Source organism: Magnusiomyces paraingens (assembly GCF_902498895.1).
Source record: "Magnusiomyces paraingens strain CBS 517.90 genome assembly, contig: contig3, whole genome shotgun sequence".
Taxonomy (NCBI): domain Eukaryota; kingdom Fungi; phylum Ascomycota; class Dipodascomycetes; order Dipodascales; family Dipodascaceae; genus Magnusiomyces; species Magnusiomyces paraingens.
In genome coordinates this window covers 1,946,727-1,960,290 of record NW_022474069.1, presented here as the reverse complement: position 1 = coordinate 1,960,290, position 13,564 = coordinate 1,946,727, and the positions used below count along the sequence as shown (strand labels likewise).

General features: G+C 39.8%; 6 protein-coding genes across 6 annotated transcripts; 2 read left to right on the top strand and 4 right to left on the bottom strand.

The window, feature by feature from the left end:
* Positions 1 to 639: 639 nt before the first annotated feature.
* On the bottom strand, positions 640 to 1,091 carry SAPINGB_P003923 (uncharacterized protein; the record flags this gene model as incomplete). The annotated part of the gene is made up of 3 exons (XM_031998638.1): positions 640 to 759; positions 853 to 959; positions 1,043 to 1,091. The coding sequence occupies 3 exons, from the start codon at positions 1,089 to 1,091 to the stop codon at positions 640 to 642; spliced, it is 276 nt and encodes a 91-aa protein (XP_031854529.1).
* A 525-nt stretch (positions 1,092 to 1,616) lies between these two features.
* On the top strand, positions 1,617 to 3,780 carry SAPINGB_P003922 (uncharacterized protein; the record flags this gene model as incomplete). Its single annotated transcript, XM_031998637.1, has 2 exons — positions 1,617 to 1,656; positions 1,727 to 3,780. The coding sequence occupies 2 exons, from the start codon at positions 1,617 to 1,619 to the stop codon at positions 3,778 to 3,780; spliced, it is 2,094 nt and encodes a 697-aa protein (XP_031854528.1).
* Positions 3,781 to 3,899: 119 nt separating this feature from the next.
* On the bottom strand, positions 3,900 to 6,014 carry SAPINGB_P003921 (uncharacterized protein; the record flags this gene model as incomplete). The annotated part of the gene is made up of 2 exons (XM_031998636.1): positions 3,900 to 5,810; positions 5,871 to 6,014. The coding sequence occupies 2 exons, from the start codon at positions 6,012 to 6,014 to the stop codon at positions 3,900 to 3,902; spliced, it is 2,055 nt and encodes a 684-aa protein (XP_031854527.1).
* Positions 6,015 to 6,267: 253 nt separating this feature from the next.
* On the bottom strand, positions 6,268 to 6,715 carry SAPINGB_P003920 (uncharacterized protein; the record flags this gene model as incomplete). Its single annotated transcript, XM_031998635.1, has 5 exons — positions 6,268 to 6,352; positions 6,409 to 6,491; positions 6,540 to 6,569; positions 6,626 to 6,643; positions 6,698 to 6,715. The coding sequence occupies 5 exons, from the start codon at positions 6,713 to 6,715 to the stop codon at positions 6,268 to 6,270; spliced, it is 234 nt and encodes a 77-aa protein (XP_031854526.1).
* Positions 6,716 to 6,842: 127 nt separating this feature from the next.
* Positions 6,843 to 7,505, top strand: SAPINGB_P003919 (uncharacterized protein; the record flags this gene model as incomplete). Its single annotated transcript, XM_031998634.1, has 1 exon — positions 6,843 to 7,505. The coding sequence occupies one exon, from the start codon at positions 6,843 to 6,845 to the stop codon at positions 7,503 to 7,505; it is 663 nt and encodes a 220-aa protein (XP_031854525.1).
* A 44-nt stretch (positions 7,506 to 7,549) lies between these two features.
* On the bottom strand, positions 7,550 to 12,927 carry SAPINGB_P003918 (uncharacterized protein; the record flags this gene model as incomplete). The annotated part of the gene is made up of 4 exons (XM_031998633.1): positions 7,550 to 7,750; positions 7,800 to 7,914; positions 7,964 to 12,794; positions 12,846 to 12,927. The coding sequence occupies 4 exons, from the start codon at positions 12,925 to 12,927 to the stop codon at positions 7,550 to 7,552; spliced, it is 5,229 nt and encodes a 1,742-aa protein (XP_031854524.1).
* Between the last annotated feature and the right edge of the window lie 637 nt (positions 12,928 to 13,564).

Sequence of the window (13,564 nt, the reverse complement as noted above, 5' to 3'; positions counted from 1 at the left end):
AACAAAAAGGAAAAAAAGAAGAAGATCGGAGTTTGGGTATATCGGAGAAAAAAAATAAAATAAAAATATGTTAGTGATAATATATATATATGTTTTTTGTTTTGTTTTGTTTTTAGTTTTTAGGGTGATTGTGTAACTACCATCAAAGGTCCTTAAAATGAGTTTCTAATTTGCTCAAATATTATGCTTTAAACAAACAACAACAACAACAAAACGAGTAAATTTCTCCACCGTTATATGAAATGAAATATGAAAATATATAACAATAATATTAACATTTTATAATATTTTTTAATATTCAATCATTATCACCAGTCATAATAAAAACAAAAAAAAAAAAAAATATCTAAAGACATTTGAATTTCGTGGTAAAACCGGTGACTTTTGATTCATGCTACAAGGGTAGTTATTATGAATCAATCTTAATCACCAAAAAAATATATGAAAATCTTCTTTATTCTCTCTCTCTTTTTTTTTTTTTTTCAACTATCTTCCCCACCTTACTTTTAATCATATTTCTTTATTTTTTTTTATTTTTTTATTCTGTATTTATAAATCTTTTCTAAAAAAATAATGCTAACTCAATGTAATATTTATAGATATTCCTTCCCAAAAAAAAAATGTATTACTTCATCATTTTTACTCCTTAACCAGACCAAGCGAGTCAATAGAAAACTGCTTCTTAACAACATCCAGAAGCTTACCTTCCTCATCTTTCCGCTTAAGCATCTCATTTGCTATTAAGATGGCACGACCCTTCTAAATCATTTTGTTAGTTAAACTTCTCTCTCTCTTTTTTTTTTCTTATTGTTTATTGCTAAAAAAAACGCGTAGATAAAAATCATCTCATACCTCTTTCTTGTGGTGCAGGCACTCGTAATAGTCTGCGCTCTTGGCCTGGCACTTGGTGACATCTGAAGTCGAGCTAGCTGTGTAGCATTCCAAAAAGCTTTGCCATTCTGCAATTGATGGTTAGTCAATAACTCTGTTATTCTTTTTTTTTTCTTTCTTTCTCTCTTTTTATATCTGTTTTCCAACATACCAGGAAAGCATCTGCTGGAACCGCCGGTCAATCCAATAGCTGAAACCATGGTGTATTATATGTGAATATTATTAATGGAAATTTTTTTAGAAAAAAAAAAAAAAAAGAGTGTGTTGTATGATAGGATTACTGGGTCAAAAAACCTTGGACTGGAATTTCTGATCGGTGTGTGTGTGTGTGTGTGTGTGTAAGTGAGGATTTTTTAGCAGATTAATTTGGTGGTGGTGATTTGGGAAGCTCTTTTTTTTTTATTTACTCCTACTGATTGCTTCCCAGTAGAGGACGGAAAAAAAAAAAAAACAAGACATCATAATCGCAAAATGTCTGATTGGATGAATAAAATCACGTGAATGGATCACGTGAATATTACATACTTATTACCTATCATTGACTAAACATGACTAATAATTATTGATCTTATTATTTTTTTTCATTTTCATTTTTTTTTTTTTTTGCAAAACCTCCATTCTTATTTTTCCCTTGATCAAACTAACATCACCACCCTAAAACAAAATAAACAAAAAGATCACATCAATCACCACCACTACCAAAACTTTTCTTTCATCACCAACAAATGTTTGACAGGCGATCCCGTGATTCCGCCTCTATAACAGGTATATTTAGCTTTTTTTTTTTTTATTCTTCATCTCCATTTCAATTCTCTAATTTATTTCTCCTTTTCAGGCACAAATAATATCCCCCTGGGACACCGCCAACAATCGCCACAGGGCCGCAACCGGTCGCTTTCGCCCCCTGATACCCGAATCAAATCTGAACACCTACAAGACCACTCGTCTTCCCAGGAACGTGCAGATACAGCTGCCCGTCTTGACCGTGTTTCATCCCGCCGCAAAAACTACCGCTGGGGAATTTCTGCAGACAAAAACCCCTTTGTTAAGATCCACCACTCTACCGTCTTTGTCGAAGCCCCACTCACTCCAGAACAGCTCGAGGCTTACGCACTTGTTTTACGCATTGAGGAAATTGGATTCAAGCTACGTGAAAATGATGTTATCCCTCGTGAAGCTGAACGCTCCCCATCCCCCACCCCACAGTACAATGCCCAAGGCAAGCGCACAAATACCCCTGATGTACGCTACCGCAAACTTCTTGAAACTGAGCGACACAAACTCATTCAACGCGCCATCAAAGCAATCCCCAATTATAAACCCCCCTCAGATTACCGCAGACCTTCGAAAATTGAAGAAAAACTTTACATCCCAGCTAAAGAATACCCGGAAATCAACTTTGTTGGTCTCCTCATGGGCCCCCGTGGCAATTCCATCAAACGAATGGAATCAGAATCGGGTGCAAAACTGGCCATTCGTGGTAAAGGTTCCGTCAAAGAGGGTAAGCGCAGAACTGATGTCCCTAATCAAATGAATGAGGACGAACCCCTGCACTGTCTCATCATTGCTGATGATGACGAGAAAATCCAAAAAGCTATTGCACTCGTCACAAAAGTCATTGAGACTGCCGCATCCACTCCTGAAGAACAAAACCTACTTAAGCGTAACCAACTTCGCGAGTTGGCAACTCTTAACGGTACCCTCCGTGACGACGAAAGCTATTCGTGCCAAAACTGTGGCGAAACTGGCCATCGCAAATATAATTGTCCCAATCGCAAAAACTTTACTGCAACAGTCACATGTCACATTTGTGGTGGAGTCGGCCACTTTGCTCGTGACTGTAAAGAACGGCCCTCAGCTGGCTACGGCAATTCATACAAATCTGGAAACGGTTCTGGCCCTATGCCTGTTTCTGCGGCCGACCGCGAGTATGAGCAGCTCATGCTCGAGTTGGGTGCTGGTGGAGGGGCCGGCGGAGGAGCCGGATTTAATAATAATAATAATAATAATAATAACAACAACAACCCGCCAAACGATCACCAGTTCCGGTTGACTGATGGAAGCAGTGGCCCTAATAACGGTGCTAACGTACCTCCTAAAAATGGTTCTGGCCCAGCACCATGGCAACAGCCTCAACAGTTCCGAAGTGGCCAGGCCCCGCAACTACCATCCATGCACGATCACTCTGTATCAAATCATCCTTGGCAAAAGCGTCCTACCAGTAATACCGGTTTACCGCCAGGAGCTGGGAGTCCAGGTGGTGGAATGCCACACTCTGGCGACAATAGCTACCGAGGCGGTGCTCCAAACTCTGGTCGGGACTATGACCGGCCGCCGCAACGAGGAAACCCTGGAGGACCACCCGGTGTCGGGAACACTGGCCATAATAACGGTCCGGGCAGCTTGCCACCTCGGCGGTATGATGACTATGGTCGCCAGGGAGGTTCTGGCATGAATGGTTCGGGCCATGCTGGTAACAATGGATGGGGCCAATCGCGACAACATCACCAGAACCATTACCCACCGCAGCAGCAACAACAGCACCAGCACCAGCATCAGCACCAGCACCAGCAGCACCAGCAGCAGCACCAGCAGCAGCACCAACAACAACAACAACCACAACAGACTTATGACCGCGGATTCCCTCAATCACATACCCAGTCCCCCCCACCTTTGCCCCCAGGAATGGGCGCGCCAGGTGTTCGACAGAGACCACCAGGAATGGCAGCTCCACCGGGAATGGCAGCTCCACCAGGGCTTCCAAGTGCGCCACCTGGACTTCGCAAAAATGCACCACCACCGCCACCGCCAGGTACTCGTTCAGGTGCACCTTCAGCTGGGCCTCCAGGCTCGAGGCTGCCACCTCCACCACCGCCTGGATCCAAATAATAAACGGATCTCTGTTTTGATTGCTTTTTTTTGTAAAAATAAAAAATAAAAAAATTAATAATAACCAAGTAAGTATATTGTACAATATTTTTTTTTTTTTTCTATTTCTATTTCTATTTCTACTGAGCCTGAGTAAGCTTCCATTTTTTTGCATTTTCCAAAAATTTGGAAATACTCGACGCCTTTTCGTCAGTGGGGAAAATGTAATCAGTATATTCCTCGAAAGACCCATCCTCAAGCTTACGTGTCTTGGTCACCACATGTGGTGTCTGTTTGGCTACACGCTCTTGTGTCTCAGGTGTTCCATATACCGTTTCAAATTCGCGCCATGCTTCATTCAATATCACGCGTTCCTCTGTCTTATGGTTGGCCTTGAAAAAGTCCCATCCACGTTGGAACACTGCCCGTGCCCGTTCTTTGGCTGCTTCTGAAACTTCAATTTCCTTTTCTTCATCTTCATCTTCATTTTCTTCATTTTCATTTTCATCTTCATCTCCCTCATTCTCCGGTGTAGACACTTCAAACTGGGCATACGAGATCCATACTTTGACATGCCCAGTCTTTTCCACCAGTCGCTCGTACAACCCCCGTGCCCGTTCGTACTCTTCTTCCTCGGTCTCAAACTCAATGTACCGCTTCCACACAAGTTCCGGCATCTCCATCTCAGGCTCGCCCACCGCCATTTCGAAAATGGCTCGCCCGCGTTCCACATCACCCAACATCTGCTCCATCATCGCATACTCAATCCAGGGCTGAGGCAAGTCCGCATATCCCTCAATGTACTTCTCATACAACACCCGGCACCGATCAAATTCTTTCAAACTCTTTTCCAGCTCAATGTACCCCTTAAAGATTCGCGGCTTACCTGACAACCCAAGTCCCTGTCCTAAAATCTTCCGTGCTGTCGCAAGTGCTCCATGACGAATCTCAAACTTGGCATACAGTAACCATATCTTATCAAAAGAAAACGACTTGTGGGGAATTAGCTTAATGCATTCTCGGTATACCTCGCGAGCCCGCACAATATCCTGCGTCTCTAGCTCCTCGTAGATAGCATATTTGATCCACAGGAAAATGTACCGTCGCCAGTATCTTTTTTCTTGTTTTTCTGGTACATTGGCAATTGCTCTTTCGTAAACATCCCGCACATCGTCAGGTTCCGCAGAAGCTTCTTCCAGTAATGTCAAGTATGCAAACCATGTATCGTAGTCATTGGGATCCTCCTTGAGCTCTTCCTCATATTTGACTCGTCGTTTTGACAAAATCACGTCCTCAATACCGTCCTTGTCGCCATACTGTTTTGTAAATGCAGTGTATGAGTTGTACAAAATCCGGCTCCGGCTCTTGGCCAGTCGCTCCAGTCCATATTGGTATATCGCACGTGCGCGTTCCCACTCCTTTTGCCGTGCCTCCCATTTCGCCCACGAGTCCAAGATTCGCTCGTCCAGAAACTCTTCACCAGCAGCCGCCAGAGTATCAACACCAAGGGTATACACCTCGCGCACGTTTTCAGCGCTCCCCAGTTCTTCCTCAAAATGCGCCCACTTGATCCAATTCTCGGGCTCCGGGTGCACCACTGTGAACCGTTGGAAAACATCTCGTGCTCGATCATACTCTTTGTACCGTTTTTCCATGCCGATATAAGCCAGCCACCCTGGAGCATCGGGTCGCCATGCCATCCAGCGTTCAAAGACTTGGCGACATCCTGGAATGTTAAGTAGAGCCTCTTCGACTTGAACATAGGTGAACCACAGTTTATCGATGCGAGGAAGAATTGTTACTGCACGATCAAGCAGGTTCCGAGCATGGTTAACATTCCGCGTTTTCAGCTCTGACTTGATATACCGGATCCATAAAGGTACTTGGGTAGAGTCGACGTCTAGCGCGCGTTCAAATACCGAACGCGCTCGTGCAAACTCCTGCTGGTCTAGTTCCCATTGGGCATACCGCATCCATTGTCCAACATTCAAGCGGTTTCGACGGAGAGCATCTTCGTATTCTCGTCGCTTACGGCCTTGATATTCATTGAGCTATAGAGTTAGCCGAGAAAAAAAAACAGGCAATTTTTTTATTATTTTCTTCAAACTTACTTCTTCAAGATCCACAATCTTTTGGTGGGGTATCTGAAGTGGCTGTTCTTTACGTTCATAAGCCTCCAATAATAACTGCTCTGCAGAAATCTGTAGCTCGGCCACAGACTTATTTTTAACTCTTCGTTTGGCGTTTTCACTCATCTTGATGGTGTTGTTTGTTTTGTTGTTCACACTTGAAAATATTAAAAAAAAAAAATCTACATCAAAAAAAAATAAAAAATAAAAAAAGTGGCGGTCGTGCGGCAAGTTACCCTACATCGCCATATATCAAACCCAGTACAAGAAACACAAGATATTGTTGGTCCAGTGCCAGGTGTTAAACCGATACTTTGAAAAGAACTTGAAAAAAAAAAAAAACAGATTACTTTTTTTAATAGCCTATAGACTTTATACTCTAGCAGCCACCTCTCAAAGCAAGAACCAGATGGAGCGTGGCGCCAGCACTGATTTTGTACTCCTCAATGGTCTTGTTGTCATCCCTATCAGTTCTTGTTAGTTTCTCACTCATTCCTTAACGTAGTTAACCGCCACTCACATTTGCTTGCCATCCCAGATGAGCTTCTGTTGCTCAGGAGGGATACCCTCCTTCTGCTGAACCATTTCTTTAATATCGGCGGGCTAGATATGTCAGTAACTAACCATTGATACTATTAAATACGAACTTACAGTATCCTTGGGCTCCACTTCGATTTTGATCTAAAATATATTGTTAGTCGTTTGCCATCAATAGCCTATATCTAATCAATCCTTACATTTGCGCCGGTTAATGACTATAAATATCTTGTTAGTAATTGCCAATTATTCATCTTTCCAATCTTTCATACCTTCAAGTTAAGCTGCATTGTGAATCTAGTTGTTTTTGTTGTCGTTTTATTTTATTTTTGAGTTTTGTTTGGGAGGAAGAAAACCCAAAGTCTTTGTAATAAGCCTAAATTTTTAAAACTAAATTTCCTTCTTAAACCCTCAGCAATGTCATTCCCCACGCCTACAACAAAATCCGTCGACTACCTCAAAGTCTATGAGCCCGCAGAAGACTCCTTCCTTTTCCTCGACATGCTTGAGAAGGATGTTTCGAATATCCATTTTCGTTTCAAGTCCAACTACCCGGCCATAGTGCTGGAAATTGGCACCGGCTCAGGAATTGTGACCACTTTTGTGCAACAAAACATTCTCACCGGATCCCAAGGACTATACCTCACCACTGATCTTAATATCCACGCATGCATAGCATCTTTAGAAACGTCAAAAGAAAACGGCGGGTGTACATATATGGACACTCTACGTGCAAGTCTCGCTACTCCACTAAGACCTAATATAATCGACCTGCTACTCTTTAACCCTCCCTATGTCCCTGACGAAATTGTCCCAACAATCCCACAAACAGATGACGATGATGCATGGTTAGATCTTGCCCTGCTCGGTGGCTCAGATGGTATGGAAGTCACTTGGAAGCTCCTTAATGAATTAGATTCTATATTGTCCTCCCGAGGCGCTGCATACATCATCTTTTGTAAGCGAAACAAACCCGAATCAGTTGCAGAAATAATGCAATCTCGTGGATGGACAGCTACACAAATAGGTGAACGCAAAGCAGGCTGGGAAGTCCTCAGTCTTTGGAGATTTAACCGATAATTTATTTATTTAGTCCTTTTATTGTTCCATCTTGTACATAACCACTAAAAGTCAAAAATATCTTGGAGGATCTCTTGCTCACAAGCAACAAGATCAGGAGGTACAAGTGAGTACATGGCCTCATAGTTGTAAATGCTAATGTTGTCAAAGAATGGTCGTAGTTGCGAAATAGAAGTAACGTTTCCAATATTTGTCAAAAACGGCTTTCGGGTCTTGGTCTTGTCTTGTTTATGTTCATAAGATGCCTAGTAAAAATGTTAGCACAGTGTAACAATTTGTTTAATATGTACTTACCCCTGCAATGCTTAGTCCTTTAGAAGTGGCAATCTTATCAACAATGCCAGTAGGAGGATGTTCAGAATCTTTAAAAATGGCATCAATGCTATCACAAATGAAAATCCATTCGTGTCTAAAAAGTTAGTCATATGAAAATCACTTTTTAAAAAAAGTTTACTTACGGATTAAAATCCTCTAGCCCTAAAATCAAAAGCATATCCAAAAGTTTGCAAGCAGAAACAAGTCCTTTTAAAAATATCTTTTGCTTGGCTAGTTGCTCAGTAGATACTTCACCATTTTGGTAGATTGAAAAAACCATGGTGAACGTCTTATAAAGCTCACTGTAAACAAAAGTCCAAATCGTTGATAGATGAGTTGGATCAACTCTGAGAATAATGGCACGCAGGCATGTAAACACCTCGTTTCTAAGTGTATCAGCCACCGTCTCAGAAGACATAATTTCTTCCAACTTTTCTGTAACACTTTTGATGTTCAACATATATCCGTCACTAGAGCCACTCAAAAATATAAACGATAACCGGTTAATGTTTCGATGAGTATAGGTAGCCTCTTGGTCAGACCAACCAAAGAGCACATTAGAATTAGAGCCATGGCTTAATAATCGATTAATGTAGTCTTGAAGTCTATCCTTATCAGATTGTGCCCATTTTTGGGTAATATCCTTCCATTTACTTGATTGAATAGGATTCATATTCATAAACCTTTGATCGAAAATAATATCCCCAATTGATGTTTTCCACGCTTTTTGACTTCCTGGCTGTGACATAACAGTTAATAAAAGAGTAGTCAATCTCTGTGAAAACGAGCTTGGGAACGCTTTGGATTTGGCAGCAGGTGCAATGAAATTGGCAACTATTGTTGTCAAAGATGTTGTTATTTTATCATTGTCGTTAAGAATAAACCCAAGAGAAGGAACCACGTCGATAAGAGATGCGGCCAAATTTTCGTGAAGAGCATTTCCTGTTTTTCCAACAGAAGTTGTAGCAAGCGCTGTTGTGGAATCGTTTTCATTCGATAAAACTGGCTCAGATCCTTGCTCAGTTTCAGCAGCGAGTCCTGACGCATCGGACGCAGCAACAATGGACCGTGACGATAACACAGTGTTAAACAATCTAATGAAAACATCACTAAGATCTCTCCGAATTCTGCGTTGTTCTCCAAATGATAAAGTGTCAACCTTTTTAGCCAAAACGGCAATGAATCGAAAAACATCTGGCATCAAATGACGATAAAGTGTATTACTCGCCTGAATCTCTCTCAAAAATCCAATACTCTCGTTCCAAATATCTTCTACTGCATCATTTTCCAGAGATTTCAAATAGTCAACTAAAAATGACATCAATTCGACATCAGAAAGATCGGAAGTTAATGTAGACCTCTCCTTAAGATCAACACTGGATGGATTGACACGACTAATGAGACTGTTAAATAAATGTGGTATTGTCGATTTGGGTTTGGAGCCATCAAGACCATGGAGAATCTTAAAAATGTAAGGAGAAGATTTGCCAATTTCAATAAACATCTCTAGTGTCTCCATGGTTTCCATGTTGTATAAACTTTCCATAATCTTGCGTGTCCAAAACTTTAGGCGAGCTGAATGGTACATGTGAGAATCAACTTTTTGACTTTTGGTTTTTAAGCTGTTGTTTTCTTCAACCCAAGACCAAATCTCAAAGCACCCTTGAATTGTGTCTTGGAAGCTAAGTAAAACAGTTAACCTATTGTTGGCTGCTGTAGAGCGTGCTATTGGAGATTCAACAGTAAAAACCCCTGACATTACAGCTCCAAAAAATCCAGGTTCTGTAGTAGGCTTGCCAGAAGCAACATTGTTACTTGTAGTTAGTTGTTTATGAGCAGCAGCGAGAAGTTTCTCAAGAGCTTTCATGTAAGAAAATAAAGCAGAAAGAGAAACTGATTGACTTCCACTTTTATTTTCTTCCAAATCTTCATATGTCTTTTTGATTATGGTAAAATTTTTAGAAATTTGGTTAGTTAGTGATTCAACTAAAGGAAGAAGCACCTGTAAAATCACTTCTCCAAAAAGAGGAACACAGTCCGCAAGAAGAGATGTCCAGGCCTCTACCACATAAAGATCATAATTAGATGCAAATCCTTCAATTAGAGAGTTGACAAGATCTTTACTAAGTTTCTCCAGGCGTTGAGAGGTTTCATTCTTTTTTTCAGATTCTGGGTCTGCCTGAACTGATGTATCAAGATTAGAGCTAATTTGATTTTTTCCAAATGGACCGAGTTCATTGAGATCCTTAAGTAAATGCGAAAGAAGTTCAATGATTCTGATTTCTGATAGATTTTTGGCATTGTTATGACTGTTGAATTTTTTAAGCAATTGCATCAAAACTTCAGTGATTTCTAATATGTCATCCAAAGTATTCTCCACAAGAAGATTTAATAAATCAAGACAAACAGATAATATTGATTCATAAGTCTTGAAAAATTCGTCATCTGAATGGGAAGACTCTGGAATTTCAAACGAAAATAGGCGTAAAATCGCGTGTTTAATAAGAATCGCATATGTTGAATCTTTCCCCTTTAAATTTTCATTATGCACAACAAAAGCAATAGTATGCTCCATGGGAATAAATTCCCGAATGAACACCTGTTTTAGTAAGGGGTGAGACTTAATGACAGCAAGAAGGGTTTCACATTGATAGGAAAACACATCTAAATCATCTTCTTCCAAAAACACTGGCGTCTCTCTATGTATGAATTGCGTATTAAGAATTGGTGACGTAATGAAACTTAAAAGTCGATTCACAGATCCACTGGAAAAAACTTGTTCAACCCAATGTTGTGCAACAAGATAATCAATTGATGATGGCTTTCTGAGATATTCTAGTACCAGGAATATGCAGCGATTTAAAATGACATCTGCATTAGATCTTTCGCTACTGTGATTCCATAATGCGCTCAAAGCTCTTCCACGTTCTTCGGCAGAATATTCACTGTTGACAAATAAAGAAGCAATGCAGGCTTCAATTCTGCGGTCTTGAAAAGCTTCTTGAAGTTGCCACAAAGATTTCACAGCTTCAACTTCTCTTGTTCCTGAAACTGTGATTAGAGATCTCCAAATAATAGTAACAATAGCTGTTAAAAAGTTTTCAATTTCTCGAGTAGTGAGGCCGTCAATAATAGTAATGAACAAATTGTTTACATCAGACACAAATTTGTAATTGTAATCTTCTTCAAGCGAAAGTGTTTGAAGAGCCAGAACTAAACTATCATCGCGCCATTTACTTTCGTGGTGATGAATCTTTTGCAAAAATTGTGCAAGAAAAACAGAATAATGACCTGCCATATCATATTTCTTTTCATTAATGTTTTTGACGGTCAATTGGGTAATATGATTTTGCAATATTTTAGTGAGTTGGGCTGAAGAAAAAGGTAATTTATCTGCTTCATCAGGCTGACTTTGATAATAGCTTGTTATTTTTTGAGTAATAGCTTCGTCGTCTAAATTTTCATCCTGATCGTTATTTTCTGGCTCTATAAATAGTGGTAGAAAAGCGCGATCTGGTATAAGATTAAGAAGTAACTGAATAAGTTGAAGTTTAGTACCTGTTGGAGAAGGTGGAACTTCGGTGATTATGAGAAGTATAAGAATTAAAGGCAATTGCTGGACAATCATTTCTTCTTCTTCGACATTAAAGGATTGCAAAATAAATATCAGTAAAGAAAGACTTTCGTCAGTTTTTTCTTGGATAAGTTTAACACAGTCGGACCAAATGGTAATAGTTTCAACGCCATCAAAAAATGCACCAGCACTTTTTAAAACTTCAGTGTAATAATGTTCGTCATACGAAAATTCGCACCGCTTGACGCTTTTAATAATTGGTGTAAACACACTAGGCACTACACTGGCGCCAATTTCCCAACGATCCATAATACTAAGACATATTCTATAAGGTCGACAACGTTCAGTGATACTATTGGTGTCACTGTTAATGTAACTGAGAAGTCCGTTAACAAGAGAATCACGGCCATTTTTAATAAAGTAAGCTTCTCGACTAAGGTTAGGACCTGAAGATAAATCTGTTGATGACATGTCGGGACCAAGAAGCCAGTTCCAAAGTCTTCGGTTGAGAGACATGTCACGTCTTAACACGGTAGAGCAAGCACTTAATACTAATAACTCCAGATCTTTAGGTGATGTCACAAATTGAAGTGCAGGGCTGTGAAGTTCAATGTTTTTGACCAAGAGTTCTAAAAACCCACGTTGAACTAAAAGCTGATCATCTTCTAAACCTTTGCAAAAGGCTCGAATAAGTAGCCCCGTCTCTGGAATGATGGCAGTTTGTGCTTCATAAGAAAGGGCTTGAAATCCTGTTGTCTTGTCGGTAGGAGGGTCAGCATTTGAAGAAAGAGTGGAGTTGAATTTCGGTAGTCGACGATTAGCCCATACTAGTGCACCCAACCTGCGGTCGCTCGAATTGATAATAACGAGAAAGAAGCATTGCCAAAAATGACTGTCGTCGTTTACTCGTTTTTTGATATTGTCTAATAGCTGGAGAACCGCATCAAAAGATTCGTTGGATTCGTCATCTATACCGGGAAGAAGAGAATAAAGAAGTGGCAAAACTAAATGTCGTAATGTTTTCAGAGGAAGTATGTGTGTGTTAAAAAGCTCAATCAAAATTGGCTTCACATTAATCGAAGCATAAGGCATTAATGGGATTATTCCCGGTATCCATATGTCAATTTCGTTTGATAAATTCTCTCCAAGTATGGAAAAAACAGTGCTGTATAATTCTAGTGCTTTTTGGTGAACACCAGAAGGCAAATCGGATTGTAAGCACTGTCCAAGTCGCACAGCAACTAATGAGGAGCGAGGAATTGTTGGAAAAGTGTAAGACCTAAGAGCCTTATGAAGCTTTCCAAGAAAGGATATATAATCTGCCCATTCTTCATTTTTATCCCAAGTGGTTAAAGCTCGGTCGATGGCTGCTGAGTACTTCTTATACTTTGGGTCCGTGTCTAGGCATTTTATTAGATACGTGGTCAATTCAAAGAAAAATCAAAACATACTCTCATCATTTCTCGAAACAATAAAAGGTAACGGAGACAGTGACCTCAGCAAAGACTGGCCAGATTGGTCTAACGGTGCCATCCTCTATTAAAGTCAAGTCTTTCTGAGTATAAAGAGTCTATTTGCGTTGGGAATAACAGTCTAATGAAAAAAAATAGCGTCAAAAAAAAAAAAGTTCCAGGTGTCTATTATAATTAACTGTAAACACGCGTAAATTACTGGGGTGAAAGTGACAACAAACCCTAACATCAAATAATATTCACGTGCAGCTCCACAAACGTAACTAATTAGTTTGTATACATACAACTACCAGTAGAAATGTTAAGATTTAACTAACTAGCTCCCATAACCATGTGTAATGTAGATTTCAATTGCAGACAGATCCTAAATCTCATAATCAACCAAAAGCACTAAACGACAGAAAAATATATACAATTTAAAATATAAAAATGTATTTGCTTTTTTTTTAAAGCTCTTACCCAAATCTATAATTGCATAACTAATAAGAAAAACTTAATTGTGCCTAAATAAACTTACTGATAAGACTTTGTAATTATGTTGATTAAAACTTGAATTAACAAAAACAAATTGCTCCTTAGTATGTTACATGACGCATATTTGTAACAAAAATTTTATCTAGAACTTAAGTGCACCTGATGTACTCTGTATTTCCATTGTTGTATTTTTAGTCCAAAATTTATTCTTAAAGACCAAAACG